This window comes from Leptodactylus fuscus, chromosome 6 (genome assembly GCF_031893055.1).
Source record: "Leptodactylus fuscus isolate aLepFus1 chromosome 6, aLepFus1.hap2, whole genome shotgun sequence".
NCBI lineage: Eukaryota > Metazoa > Chordata > Amphibia > Anura > Leptodactylidae > Leptodactylus > Leptodactylus fuscus.
This window is the reverse complement of record NC_134270.1, coordinates 8,560,004-8,573,953: the sequence shown is the minus strand read 5'-3', so window position 1 is coordinate 8,573,953 and position 13,950 is coordinate 8,560,004. Positions and strand designations below refer to the sequence as shown.

General features: G+C 44.4%; 1 protein-coding gene across 1 annotated transcript; it reads right to left on the bottom strand.

Moving 5' to 3' along the window:
• Nucleotides 1-6,827: 6,827 nt before the first annotated feature.
• On the bottom strand, nucleotides 6,828-12,350 carry LOC142210255 (uncharacterized). The gene is made up of 8 exons (XM_075279299.1): nucleotides 12,317-12,350; nucleotides 9,944-10,060; nucleotides 9,635-9,814; nucleotides 9,430-9,553; nucleotides 9,255-9,346; nucleotides 8,982-9,089; nucleotides 8,743-8,812; nucleotides 6,828-8,347 (listed from the first exon to the last, which is right to left on the bottom strand). Exons 2-8 carry the CDS (start codon nucleotides 10,019-10,021, stop codon nucleotides 6,915-6,917), a joined length of 2,085 nt encoding a protein of 694 aa, XP_075135400.1. The 5' UTR covers nucleotides 10,022-10,060; nucleotides 12,317-12,350; the 3' UTR covers nucleotides 6,828-6,914.
• Nucleotides 12,351-13,950: the final 1,600 nt, after the last annotated feature.

Genomic DNA, 13,950 nt, shown 5'->3' with positions numbered 1-13,950 from the left:
ACGCCAGATGCCCAGATGGCGATGGAAGAGGTTCAGAGGCAATGTACAGTATGTAGGGAAGGAAAGCTCCCCGTCAATGGTGATGCTGGTGTGTTTCTACCAGTGGTTGTGTAACATTGTGTGAGCAAGCACAGCTGGGAGTGCAAGTCCCGAGATACTGAGGTATGGGTGTCATGTGCCAACAGATATGAAAAATGTGCCCACAGATGTGGAAGGATATGGTGAGAGTTGTGAGTCCGGACACGCGATCATCAATAATACAAGGCAATTCACAGCGAAGGAGCAAGTCACATGAACAGTTGGTATATCTAGAGGCCAAGTAAGTATGAGCCTTTCTTGTTACTCGAGGGAAGTATGGTGAGAAATTCCAGCAGCAGACACGGGGATCTAGCTAACACCCAAAAGTGGGTAGCACACTGTGTGCAGGTATAGCTGCGCCTAGAACAGAATGGGATAACACGACTAGGGAGGAGGCGCCACGTGGTCTAGGAATAGTTAATAGGATACTACGGTAATTTTAAAACCCCAAAAAACACTGGTCACACGCGCACATTGAGACGGCAACAGGTACACTCAGTCTACCTTTAAATAACACGGTTTACCCCAAGTTGTAAAAAAAAACCCCAAAACAACAAAGTATCACATTGCAGATCCAAGTTTGTTTTCATATAGCTAGAGAATATCAGGACACAACTAGCAGAAATAACTGATTTATTTGTGGTTCTGGCTAATTTGCATTGTGTACAATAATTGTGATTTGTGTGCCCCTAAGGACCGGGATAGTTGTTAATCGCATGATGCTTCGATGTTTTTAACCCATATTGTTGTTCACAGGGACCCTCACCGTGGTTTGGATTATCGGACACTCCTATGACTTCTGGGCCGCAAAGCGAGCAGCAGTCCGGCCGATGGGCCTCCAGCTGGGTTTCAGAGACGTCCAGGTGCGGTGGCTCGGCATACGGGGCATGAAGTGGGAACAAGTCTTCCCGGAGGTCCTCAACGCTAGTAGAGCCTTCCAGGTCCCAGTGGTGTTAGTAATCCATGCAGGTGGCAACGACATGGTCTCCATCCGGCGGCCAGAGCTGATTGCTAGGATGCGAGCGGATTTCCGCAGGTTTCCAAAACTTTTCCCAGCCCTACTCCCTGTATGGTCTGAGGTGATTCCGAGGTCACAGTAGCACGGTGCGATTAGTCCGCCCGTGCTTGAGAGAACAAGGAAAGCCCTCAACAGAGTAGTGTCACACCACATACAGACACTGGGCGGAGTAGTGGTCAGGCACTACCAGCTTGAAGGGGACAATCGGATGCTACTGCGAAAGGACGGTGTACACCTGAATGATATTGGGTTGGACTTTTTTCTTTCGGGGATCCAAGGTGGCATAGAAAGGGCGCTGTTTCTGCTTGGGGGGGGTCGGACCTCGTTGAATGGCTTAAAACATATAAACATTTGGGCAGGACTATCATCGTAAGCAGATTACACAGTGTTGAGGTAGTGACCTCCGCCAGAATACGGGTCACTTCCAGTGGTCAGTCACCTGCTCCAAATCAATCATGCATGTGCGCGCTGACTAAGATAGATTCTGACACACTGAGTCAGTTTTCATCTCAGTCCATGCAACAAGGCGCTGTGCCTGCTCACACAGTACTGAGGTTTATTGAGAAAGTCACAAATCTTATACAGGAATGCAAGAAAGATAACGGCAGGCTGTAAACATATACGTCTTGTATTCGAATACACTGGCGATCAGTCATTGGCTCTTAAGTTTCAACATCTCTTAGCTTTCGATTTCCAGAGAAATGATACTGTCTTTCTTGTAAACCACATGACGATCGTGTGCGTCAGCCTCTGGGTGCGGTACCAGATACAGGCGCCATCTTAATGTATAAATGTTGCACAAAGAAAAATATAATTTCTTAAGCAGTATAAAGAATGTATAAAAATAAGAATGGACATGGTTTACCTTCACAACAGTATTGTGTAAGCAGACATTTTCTTGTGGCCGGCAGGCATGCGCAGTCGGCTGCCCGAGGCCTAGAAGTTTGAAGCCACCGCCGGAAGAAGACGCGAAGAAGACCCGTTCCTGAAGAAGATGGAGGCGGTGCTGGAGAGTTCTCTCGCAGCATTGGGGCTGCCACCACCTGGGATACTCGTGGTCTCAGATCCCTTGCCCACCTCTGCCGAAGCAGGTCACAAAAAGAAGGAAGGAAGCCCATTACAGACTCCCAACCCCCCACAAGATGTCAGGAAGGTCCCAAAAGGGTACAGCATCCCTTCATCCACACAAAAAACAGCGACAAGAGTGACAAAACAAACGTGAAAAAAGATTAAGCAAGTGGTAGGGTGCCCGATCAGTCTACCCGCTGGAACTATAAAACTTTCCCAGCACTGGGTAAACCAGGCATAGAGAGTGGGTGTCTCAAAGGTGTGTATAGTGCAATAGCAATGTGCCCAAGTTCAGTGGGATCCCACCCCCAGTGGTTTAAGGCACCCCAGGGGCCACTCGGCACCCCCAGGGCACTGCACTAGAAGCCTTCGAGATGCTTCCTCGGCCCCCAGCCAAGATCCCCAGGCACCCATCCTGTGGCACCTGGTCGTCTTGTTGCCAGCATCCATAGCTTTCACTGGTCTCCTATGGTTGCCCCCTTAAGCACCTGCGGAACCCGCTGCTAACTAACTGCAGTCTGAAGGAGGACGACACCCAGCGTCTCTTCATGGGTAAATATAAGTGTGTGTTGGTGTGTAGTGAAGAGCATATAATAAGATAAGATAATCCTTTCATAGTCCCACAGTGGGGAATTTTAGTATATTACAGCAGCCTAGTAATACAGATACAGGATAATACACAGTAATATATTATGGAAGTAAACAGACATATGCTGAGAAGAGAAGATATAGAGAGATCTGTGTGCGGGAAAAGGGGTGAGGGGCGTACTGAGGAGCATATAATACAGTGGGGGGAGGGCATACTGAGGAGCATATAATACAGTGGGGGCATACTGAGGAGCATATAATACTGTGTGGGGGAGGAGCGTACTGAGAAGAATATAATACAGTGTGGGGGGAGGAGCGTACTGTGGAGCATCTAATACTGTGTGGGTTGGCGTATCGTGGAGCTTTGTAATACTGTGAGGGGAGTTACTGTGAAGTGTATAATCTTAAATTTTTTAAACCATATTTTGGTCCTTCAATGGTCTGAGGGAGAATGAACTGGGCCCCTGTTTAAATAGTTTGAGGACCCCTGATCTAGAGCTTCATGATCAAATGTTGTTGGCAGTATGTAACTTCCAGCTTTCCTGGTTATTTCAGTCCCCTGCCTCATCTTTACAATGATTATTTGATCTGTGTATTTCTCTAACCGCAAGATGTTTCCCATTTCCTTATGTTCCTCCCATGTGTAAGATTGTCCACATAATGTAAGGTGTGGGGAAAGTAGCTTGGTAGAAGCAGTGGTGCAGATCCAACCAGTCAAAGACAGGGACACAAAATATGCAGGAAACAGGTTTATTTAGTAAAAAAAACAAACAAACAGAAAAATAAATAAACCTTGACTTCAGTCACAAAATGAGCAAAATAAAATACAGCCTTAACTTCAGGTAAAACAATAAGAAACTAAATCCTGCTCGTCCGAGCAACTAACTAAACAGTAATAGCAAACTAACTATACGTGTGGCTTACTAACAGCCACATGAATAAACCAATAAGCACGATACAGTCTCACAGGACTCAAAGTAACAGGACACACCCTGATGCCTCCTCTCGCTCCCTGGATATGACCTGAAGTGCAGGCTCCAGCCATTTATGGGCCAGTAATGATTCTATAACTCACAACTGGGCTGAAGCCTCCTCCAGACCTGCCCTGGACCACACATAGGTCAGAAAACTGAAACCCTTTTCTAAAAGTGGCCATATTCTGATACCTGTAACTTTTTTTTATACTTTCGTGTACGGGGATGTATAGGGCGTCTTTTTTTTGCTTTCTTTTATCATTTTGGGGAATGGCTGTTGCTTTGATCACTTTTTATTCATTTTTTTTTATCAGAGGCAAAACAGTGAAAAAAACGGTGGTTTGGCACTTATGATTTTTTGTTCCTGCTATTTGGATATTTGGATAGATTTGTAGAGCGGGCATTTTCAGACACAGAGATATCTAATGTGTATATGTATCGCAGAAATTAAGTATATGTGTTCTAGAGAATGGGGGGGTGATTTGAACTTTTAATATTTTTTTGTATTTTTTATATTTTGTTTTACTTTTTTTTTTTTAAAAAATTTCTTTGCATTTATTATCATCATTATTATTTGCATCTATTATTGCCAACTTTATGCAATGCACTGCATAAAACCGGCAGTTCTATTACAGGCTACACAACATAGCCTGCAATAGAAGTTTATGAAAGACAAGCCTGGGAGCCTTCACAAAGCTCCCAGCTGTCATGACTACGGGACGTTGGTCCAGGAGCTTGCTCCAGGTGCCAGAGATCCCCGGGAAAATAGTGGCGCCTATACGCCACTGGTAAAATGGCACCTTGGTCAGCTTTGACCGAGGCGCCAGAGGGGATAATGCCTACAATCAGTGCGGGCAAAGAAAACGGGCATTAGTGTCGGGTGTCTGCTGTATTAAATAGCAGATACTCGGCGGCCGCCCGGCTCTCGAGCGGCCACCATTTTTAAAGACCCGGCATCCGCCATACTGTCAGGAAAGGATTAATGGGAATAGGAGAGATTATACTTACTTTTCCCCGCCTCACCACCAGTATACCAGAATAGATAGGATCCTTCTGTCTACTACAATGCTCCCAAACTTCATCTACACCTGCCACATACCCTGTTGCCTGATAAGTTCACGACCTGGTCATGGTTGACATTGATTTCCAGACACCCCCTGCTATTCGCCCCCGTTTAAACAAGTCCACATTGACTGTTCCTGGCATTAACATATATCTAACGCTTTCACCAAGTCCTTTGCAGATAATAATGCATCGGACACTGACCCGGCTATTAATTGAGCAGCCCATAAGGTCATGATTAGAGGCACCCTTAAAGGGATTCTATCATTGGTGTCAGTGGTTTTGAGATGAAGACATGCCTGAATAACCTTTAAGAAGCCTTAAAGAAGGCTATCCTACTACTACGTTCTCTTTTTAGCTTCTCCCCGCCATTCCGTTGTAATCCTGGTTAATAACTTTATAAAGTTAAGTTCATAAAAGTAGTAACCAGGATTACAATGGAGCGGCGGGGAGAATCTAAAAAGAGAAGGTAGTAGTAGAATAGCCTTCTTTAAGGCTTCTTAAAGGTTATTCAGGCATGTCTTCATCTCAAAACCACTGACACCAATAACAGACTCCCTTTAAAGCTGAAGCTTCCTGCTTGAAACAAGAACGATCTACAGTGCAGATGGACTTAGAAGACAAACTTCCGCTACCTGGTTAGTTCACTTGCCCCACTCAACCCTGAGATTGCCCCGACTAGCTGACAAAGGACGTTGTATACTGAATGCCCCACCCTCTGACCTTAAATTGGACTTAATGCCAGCCCAGGAACAGGACCCGGAGACTTCCCTAACCCCAGCTCAGTTGACTGACTGTTGTACCTTTATCAGTAATGGCAGCTGGCAGGTACCTTTAATAGAGCCCTCTCTAAAATTTTTATATAGGACACATCTGTTCCTCTCTAGAGTGCATGGTTTTTACCCTTTGATTTCACCCCCATGTTTCCAGGGCTGTAACACTCTGTGTGATACTCATCATGTTTGTTGGATCAGCCCTCTGGCCCATCACTTTTGGACATCCACCCAAAGACTCCTAGGACAGTCAATCCCATTATAAAGGACCTTTCATGGATTTGGGCACATGCAGTGTGAATTCAGCGCACTGTCGGCTTTCCCGATCTGTGCCCCAGGTGAAATACTATCGGTCCAGATACCGTAGCTCTTCACAGTCAGAAGGGCGTTTCTGAGACTCTGTCAGGAACGTCCTTCTGCACAGCAGCACCTATAGTGCTGTACAGTGTGAACGGGGAGGAAGGCCCGCTCCCCACCTGATAAAACTCATCTATGGATGAGCACTGTGAGCAGAGGGAGGGAGGCGTTCCTCTTCGGTCACACAGTAGAGCACTATAGGCACTGCTGTGCAGAAGTGTGTCAGAGACGCCCTTCTGACTGTGAAGAGCTACGGTACTGGGACCGATAGCATTTCACCTGGGGCACAGATCGGGAAAGATGACAGTGCACTGAATTCAGCGCACTGTCGGCTTTCCAGCAGTATATAACACCGCATGTGCCCAAATCCATGAAAGGTCTTCTTTAACTGCCCCAGTCTTTGTACTTTGGCCTTAACCCAACTGTTCTACAGCGTGCCCAATATGAACCGCTTCAGTATATATTGATGGCAGCGAGAATCCATCTTGCTTCCAATTGGAGAGAACCAAGTCTTTCTCTGACAGAGGTAAGTGGCCATGTTGATACGATGAACCTCCTGCACTGCCATGTATGGAAGCCTACTGGGCCCAACCAAAGGCTGAGTCTAAAAGACTGAACATCAGTGTTACAGAAATGCCCTGTATTACACAAATGATCAAAGCATCTCAGGTTCATAAATGAAAAAAAAAAAAAAAAAAAAAATTTAATAAAATGTTGAATATACCCCAAAGAGTACAGATAAAAGCTACAGCTCATCCCACAAAAAATAAGCCTCTAAATCACTCAACCAATTGAAAAATTTTAAAGTCATTGCTTTAAGAACATGCACTGCAAAATCTAAATTTTGTTTTTTATAGTGCAAGCGTAAAAAAAAACATAAAACCACTTTACAAGTTATACTTTTCCCACATTCTGAACGTAAAAGACTTCTCTGATGTATAACAAGAACTTGATGAATTTCTTTTTGTTGACTATCCACAACATCCAACTTTCTGATCATGAACTTGGTTTCCCCTTCGTGTGACTTTTCACATGTGTAATAAGACCTGATTTCCAAGCAAAACATTTCCCACATTCTGGACATGAATATGGCTTCTCCCCTGTGTGAATTCTCTTATGCTTTGTAAGATTTGATTTACTTGTGAAAGATTTCTCACATTCTGAACATGAAAATGGTTTTGCCATTGTGTGACCCTTCTCATGTTTAACAAGACTTGCTTCCCAAGCAAAAGATTTCCCACATTGTGCACATGAATATGGCTTCTCCCCTGTATGAATTCTCTGATGTACCACAAGCTCTGATTTCTGTTTGAAACATTTCCCACATTCTGAACATGAATATGGATTCTCTACTATATGAATTCTCTGATGTACCACAAGAGCTGATTTAAATGTAAAACATTTCCCACATTCTGGACATGAATATGGCTTCTCCCCAGTGTGAATCCTCTGATGTGTCACAAGCTCTGATTTCTGTTTAAAACATTTCCCACATACTGAACATAAGCATGGCTTCTCCCCTGTGTGAGTTCTTGCATGTACCATAAGATTTGATTTACTTGTAAAACATTTCCCACATTCTGAACATGAATATGGCTTCTCCCCAGTGTGAGTTCTCTGATGTATTACAAGCTCTACTTTCTGTCTAAAACATTTCCCACATTCTGAACATGAATATGGCTTCTCCCCTGTGTGAGTTCTCGCATGAATTGCAATATATGATTTACTTTTAAAATATTTCCCACATTCTGGACATGAATATGGCTTCTCCCCAGTGTGAAACCTCTGATGTCTCACAAGCTCTGCTTTCACTCTAAAACATTTCCCACAATCTGAACATGAATTTGGCTTTTCCCCTGTGTGAGTTGTCTGATGTATCACAAGCTCTGATTTCAGTCTAAAACATTTCCCACATTCTGAACATGAATATGGCTTCTCCCCAGTGTGAATCCTCTGATGTATCACAAGCACTGCTTTCAGTCTAAAACATTTCCCACATTGTGCACATGAATATGGCTTCTCCCCAGTGTGAATCCTCTGATGTATCACAAGCTCTGATTTCTGTCTAAAACATTTCCCACATTCTGAACATGAATATGGCTTCTCCCCAGTGTGCATCCTATAATGTATCACAAGCTCTGATTTCTGTCTAAAACATTTCCCACATTCTGAACATGAATATGGCTTCTCCCCTGTGTGAGTTCTTCGATGCCTAACACCCTCTCTGCTTTTTTCTTGTGACGCAGACTGTGATGGATCAAAAGATGGGGCCTGTGTAAAAGGATCAGATAATAGACCTTTGCTGTGAAGGGCTGAGGTTATATCTGGAATAATGGCATGTTCGTCATATGTATCTTGTGTGATACCACCATCATCTGCATTATAATCAGAAGATATCAGATGTTCCTCTGAGCTCTTGGTACAGTCATCTGCCAAGAAGAAAACGGATTTTATAATGTATGACTGTTATATGATTAACAGTACATCGAGATTTTATAGCATTTCTCTATATAAATGCCCATACATAGATTACGCTCTGATCACATAAGTATCATTATTTCTCCTGTTTTGCTCCATTATAGGAGTAACTAACAGGGAAATTAGCTGAAACATTGGTTACCCAATCCCTTGCCATGACAGCTAGAAGCTCATCGAAGCCTCCCAGGCCTGTCTTTGTATTTCCAGCCTGTAATGCAGTCATTTTGCAATACATTGGTTTGTTGGTGGCGAACTAAAAATGTTTAGGTTTGGTTGAACCATTTGAAAAATTCATAGTGAACCCGACTCATTATAAAGCAATTCCTCATCTCTAGTAACCTCTCACCTGTACGAACGTTCTCCTTACACTCCTCATCACTCCTCACATAGCTCTCTCCAGCATTAATTTTGTTGAGCTGTGAAAGAAATATTGTAAAGGTCACCAGATGGACAGAGAAGTCACGTGGGATGTTTTATAGGAGAAGAAAAGATCATTCATTATCATGACCACCAAAAATAACAGCAGGAGATATCTGACCACATAGCTGCAGGTCTCCTGGATAAATCCACCATGTTGTCATCTACCTGATCATCCTGGAGGACATTTTCTTCCTTACAATCCGGTAATAGAAGAGGACTGGGACATCTCTCCATTGCTCCACTACTCATCCAGCAACCTTCATAGCCAGAAAACTGAGAAGATCCAGACAACATGTCATGTCTATGGTCAGCTTTATCTGCCCTCTCCACCTTTTTCATTAGACAAGTAGAAAACATCTAATACTGTGGGATAAAACCAAACTGACCACGAGACCTTCACAGCCCTTCTACATGTCATGTCACCTTATCTCCATCTACCTGATCATCCTCGAGGACATTTTCTTCCTTACAGTCCTGTGGTAGAAGAGGACTGGGACATCTCTCCGGTGATGTTCTCTTACCGGATGGAACTGGAGGAAACACATACAGGGACTGAATTCATTCTTTCCATACAGATAATGAGAGGCCGTGTGTATTTAGTCATGTCTATTACCTGCTGATAAGAGGGGCTGCTGATCCTCCATCATCACCTCCTTGTACTGATCCTTGTGTCCTTCTAAATACTCCCACTCCTCCATGGAGAAATAGACAGCGACATCCTGACACCTTATAGGAACCTGACAACATAATGATACAGTCATCACCAGATCTCTCCATAGCCCTCCTGTATAATGCCCCAGCATTCCCAGCAGTGTCACCTCTCCAGTCAGCAGCTCAATGATCTGGTTGGAGAGTTCTAGGATCTTCTGTCCATTGATCTCCTCCTGTATCAGGGAGTGGGATGGAGACCCCGGGATTGGGCTCAGGGTTCTCCCCCATCCTTCAGACACAGGAGCCTGACAGCACCCACTAGAGGTCTTCTTCACTACTGTGTAATCCTGGTTATGGAGAGACACATTAATAAATATCACTATATACATTCCCAGAGTCTCTCACCTCTCCAGTCATATCATCTGTTATTACTATAGATAAGAATGATTTAATGTGACATCATCAGAATCTCTCACCTCTCCAGTAAGTTGGTAGATGATCTCTAGGGTAATATTTAATAGACTTTCCACCATCTTGTCCTTATCTCTATCCATCCTTGACGAGTCGATCAGAAGATCTCCAGCGAGGGGATCCTATATTATACGAACATGATTGGAAGAAAGATGAGTCAATGTAAAATCATATAAAGTCCCATGTAAACATAGACAACTAGTAGAATACCCATTAAATGTTAAATTGAGAATTTCAGAACGTCCATCCTTTTGTTCAGATGTTTCCATATTCCTTGCTTCAGCCTGCCTTATGTGAAGACGCCATTCCCGTTGCTCTGATGCCTTACATTTTGCCTGTCTCATCCGTTTCTTTTCAAGCTGCGAGTCACGGCTTGTTCTCTTGTCTCAGCTCTTTGACACAATTTTGAGTTCTTAGCTTTTGGATGAACTTGCCCAATAGATGGTGGTTTTGGGGCGGCACAGTCCTTAGTATTGTGACCGTTTAGTATTCACCTGACACGGATAAGAGATGTAATAGGATGATAGTAATACAGAGCGGCCCTCACAGTATTACTAGGACCTGAAGGAGCCGCCTCACAGGCAGACTTGTGGAGTTGCCCATAGCAACCAATCAGAGCTCAGCTTTCACTTTACCTCAGCAGCTTCAGTGCTGAAAGCTCCTGTATAGTAAGTAATAATGACAATCATACTATAGGGCAGATTTCGCCTGACCAATATGGCTGCTCAGTAAAGCTGCTTGCACACTACAGGATTGTTCACGGGTCTCCGGGCCGTGGATTCTACAGCTCGATAGACTTCTACGGAGCTGCAAAATTCACAGCTTTGTGCGCAAAGAAGTCTATGGAACTGCCAAATCCATGGCCCGGAGGACCATGAAAAATACTATAGTGTGCAGGCAGCCACTAAGGATACCAGACGTGTTTTGTCAGTGCGTGTGTATATGTGTGTCTGCACGCGTGTGATGCATGTGTATGTATGCCCGCATGTGATCCATGTGTTTGTGCATGCGCAGTGCAGTTTCCATGCGTGCGATAGTTGTGTGTGACTACACATGTGCTCTGTTAGTCCGTGTACGTAGTGTGCATCCATCTGAGTGTGTTTGCGTCCGTATGTGGTCCTTGCATTTGTGTGTGTGGTGTGCATGTGGTATTTGTGGGGTGGTGTTTGTGTTGTGTGTGTCTAGAGTGGTCTGGTGTTGGTATGGTGTCTTGTGCTTGTGGGTTGGTGTATGTGTGCTGTCTGTGTGATGTTTATATGGTATTTGTGAAATGTATGTGTGTTGAGTGTGGTGGTGCGGCCCCTTTAGCAGCAACTCTTTGGCGCCGTCGCTATAATCCGTCTCTGTCAGTCACAACTGTTTTCCCCTCAGCGCATTCAACTTTTCCCCCATTATATGTATAGGGCCTAACTTCAGGGACCCCAATCTCCTGACGGGGTGACGCTAGTGAGATGTAACATTTTTTGCCCATGTGATTGTTGTGGCCAAATCAAAGGCCTCAGCGGTGACCCGGGCACATGACCTCACCAGGACAGCGCCAGATCCTCATGTGAGGAGGCCCAAAAGTGCTGAAGGTAGGAGAGTATAGGATTTTCTCATCTCTCTCTGGGCCTCCACCTATAACACTCTGGGGTCTGAAGAGTCCCCAGATTATAATAATTTACCACAATGTATAATGTGGCGGCCACTTAAATTAGTTTGAGATGGATCCCCAATTGTTTGGATTTGTTAAAACTTTTTTTTTTTTTATTTCTCCCAAAAATTAATTATTAATAAGTGATATATACCAGAAAATAGCGCCATACAGTGGAGAAGTAATATAGTTTTGGCTGTTGGAATACAATAATGTTATGGATCAGTAATAAAGGAGAAAGGAAGAGACTGCAGCCCCATCGGTGTCCTTTCCAATGCAGATGGAGACAATAGTGAAGGACTGTTCAGTCCCTGTCTGTCCTCGCAGCAGAGGTGATGTAGTGACATTGTACCGGAAACAGAGATCATAGAGGACTGCGGGGAACAGGGTGACGGGAGTATTGCTTCTTTTATATTTTCTGCATTTTTTAGTGGGGAACACAAGAAGACATTATACTGCAGGGAGCACAATGAGGGGGCATTATACTGTGGAAACCTCAATGGGTGGGGGGGCATTATACTGTGTGTGGGGATCTCAATAAGGAGGATATACATCTATACACACACACTATATATATCTATATACACAATCTATATACATACACACTATCTATCTCTATACACACATACATTATATGGCTCTCTATATACACACATTATATATAATACACACACACTACATATATATATCTACATACACAATCTATATACACACATATTATATATATCTATACACACGCACATACCGGCTCCACCTGTACACTTTAGTGTCGGAAAATCTAAAGGACCTGTGACGATGTCACAGTCATGTGACCAGTCTCATGTGCAGGAGGAGTCAAGTGATCACATGATGAGGTGCAGCCAGGTTACGTGCTCACTGTATACAGGACTGTCATATGGAGCAGTCCAGTGTGTGTATGATGTGTATGTAGCACAGCTGTGTGTGTATATGGTGTGTATGTAGCAGAGATGTGTGTGTATTTACTTGTTATATATTCTTGCCTATAATACACCTAGGGTCAGGGGATAATCATACATATTAGGGAGAGTGTGTCTACATAGGCGTACGGAGACTTATAAGTCATTCCTGCTCCGCTAGGAATTCTGGGTAAAAAATATGCAAATCTATTCTCCAGGATGTAATTAGGAGAACAGTGCCTCTGTATGCCGCCCTCTAGAGGGCAACCTCCTTAACATCATACTGGTCGTATTTGAGCACTTTCCTGGACCAAAAAACCCCTTCCCCTCCACCAAAATACCATGCCCGTGCATCAGATTTTTTAAACAGATGGACTCTTTGATGACCTCCTTTGTGTGGGGCCACTCCAGATCCAAGTTGAGATTGTCTGCTCTCCAGAGACCGAAACAGCTCGGTGGTGCGTCTCTTCCCGACCTGTTTCTCTATTATTTAGCCGGTCAGCTTGGCTTTGTCAAGCCTTGGCTTTCCCTGGAGCCGCTCCGGGGCCCATTTGGCTCATCACCTGGATTTGCGTATCCTGTGGCCGATGTTGGAACAACCTCAATTGTTTAGAGGCAAACTTTTGCCCCTTCACACTCTGGCGGCACAGGTTTGGAAGCAGGCCAGGAAAGTGTCTTCCTACTCTGATACCCCTGCGGAGACCCCCCTGTGGGACAATCGTGGGTTATGTAGATAACCTGTTTCCCATAGTCCAAACAGAGACAGCTCATGGGCTGACAGAGCCTGTAGTTCCCCCACCCGTTTAGCTGATGTGACAGCTAAAAGGAAAGACACCTTTAAGGACGTAATTTAAAGTCCACTTTTTGCATCGGCTCAAAAGGCGGGTTACAAAGTCCTAATAGGACGGTGGAGAGGTCCCACTGGGGACCTTATGGAAGGTCTTAATCTGGTTGTCCCTTTAAGAAACTGGGATATGAAGGTGTCCTGGGTCAGACGCCTATTTAGACAAGCTGATAAAGGCAGCTACGTGTACTTTCAGTGTGGCCGGTGTAAGGCCCTTATCCAAGCCATCCTGCAGGAATTCCAAAATGGTCTGTATGGAAGGGCTATCCTGAGATACCTGTTTCTTTGTACACCAAGTCTTGAAGATCCTGCGGTAGGCCTGGTTAGTGGCTGGAGCTCTAGAGTGAGCTATAAATAGGGACCAGGAGGAAGAACCGCGCTTCACCAGATGTCAAAGTAACCAGTTTATTAAAGTTCAACAGCAAACGCGTTTCGGGCATAGGTCGCCCTTCTTCAAGTGCAAAGGAACTGCCGTGATGTATCTATTTGCCTGGATGACCAGATGTGTGCTCTAGAGTGAGCTATGGTATTCCTGATGGCTGTGGGTAGCAACTCTAGTCCAGGTATGGACCGGTCAACGTCCAGGCTGTCAAGTTGATCCTGTTGAGGTCTTGGCAT

Bases quoted from the DNA above. Each gene is read 5' to 3' on its own strand.
- LOC142210255 (XM_075279299.1), bottom strand. From the start codon at position 10,021: ATGGATAGAGATAAGGACAAGATGGTGGAAAGTCTATTAAATATTACC. The intron at 9,815-9,943 runs GTGAGAGATTCT...CTCCATAACCAG, and splicing joins TCTACCAACTTACTGGAGAG to GATTACACAGTAGTGAAGAA. The intron at 9,554-9,634 runs GTGACACTGCTG...TTATGTTGTCAG, and splicing joins TTGAGCTGCTGACTGGAGAG to GTTCCTATAAGGTGTCAGGA.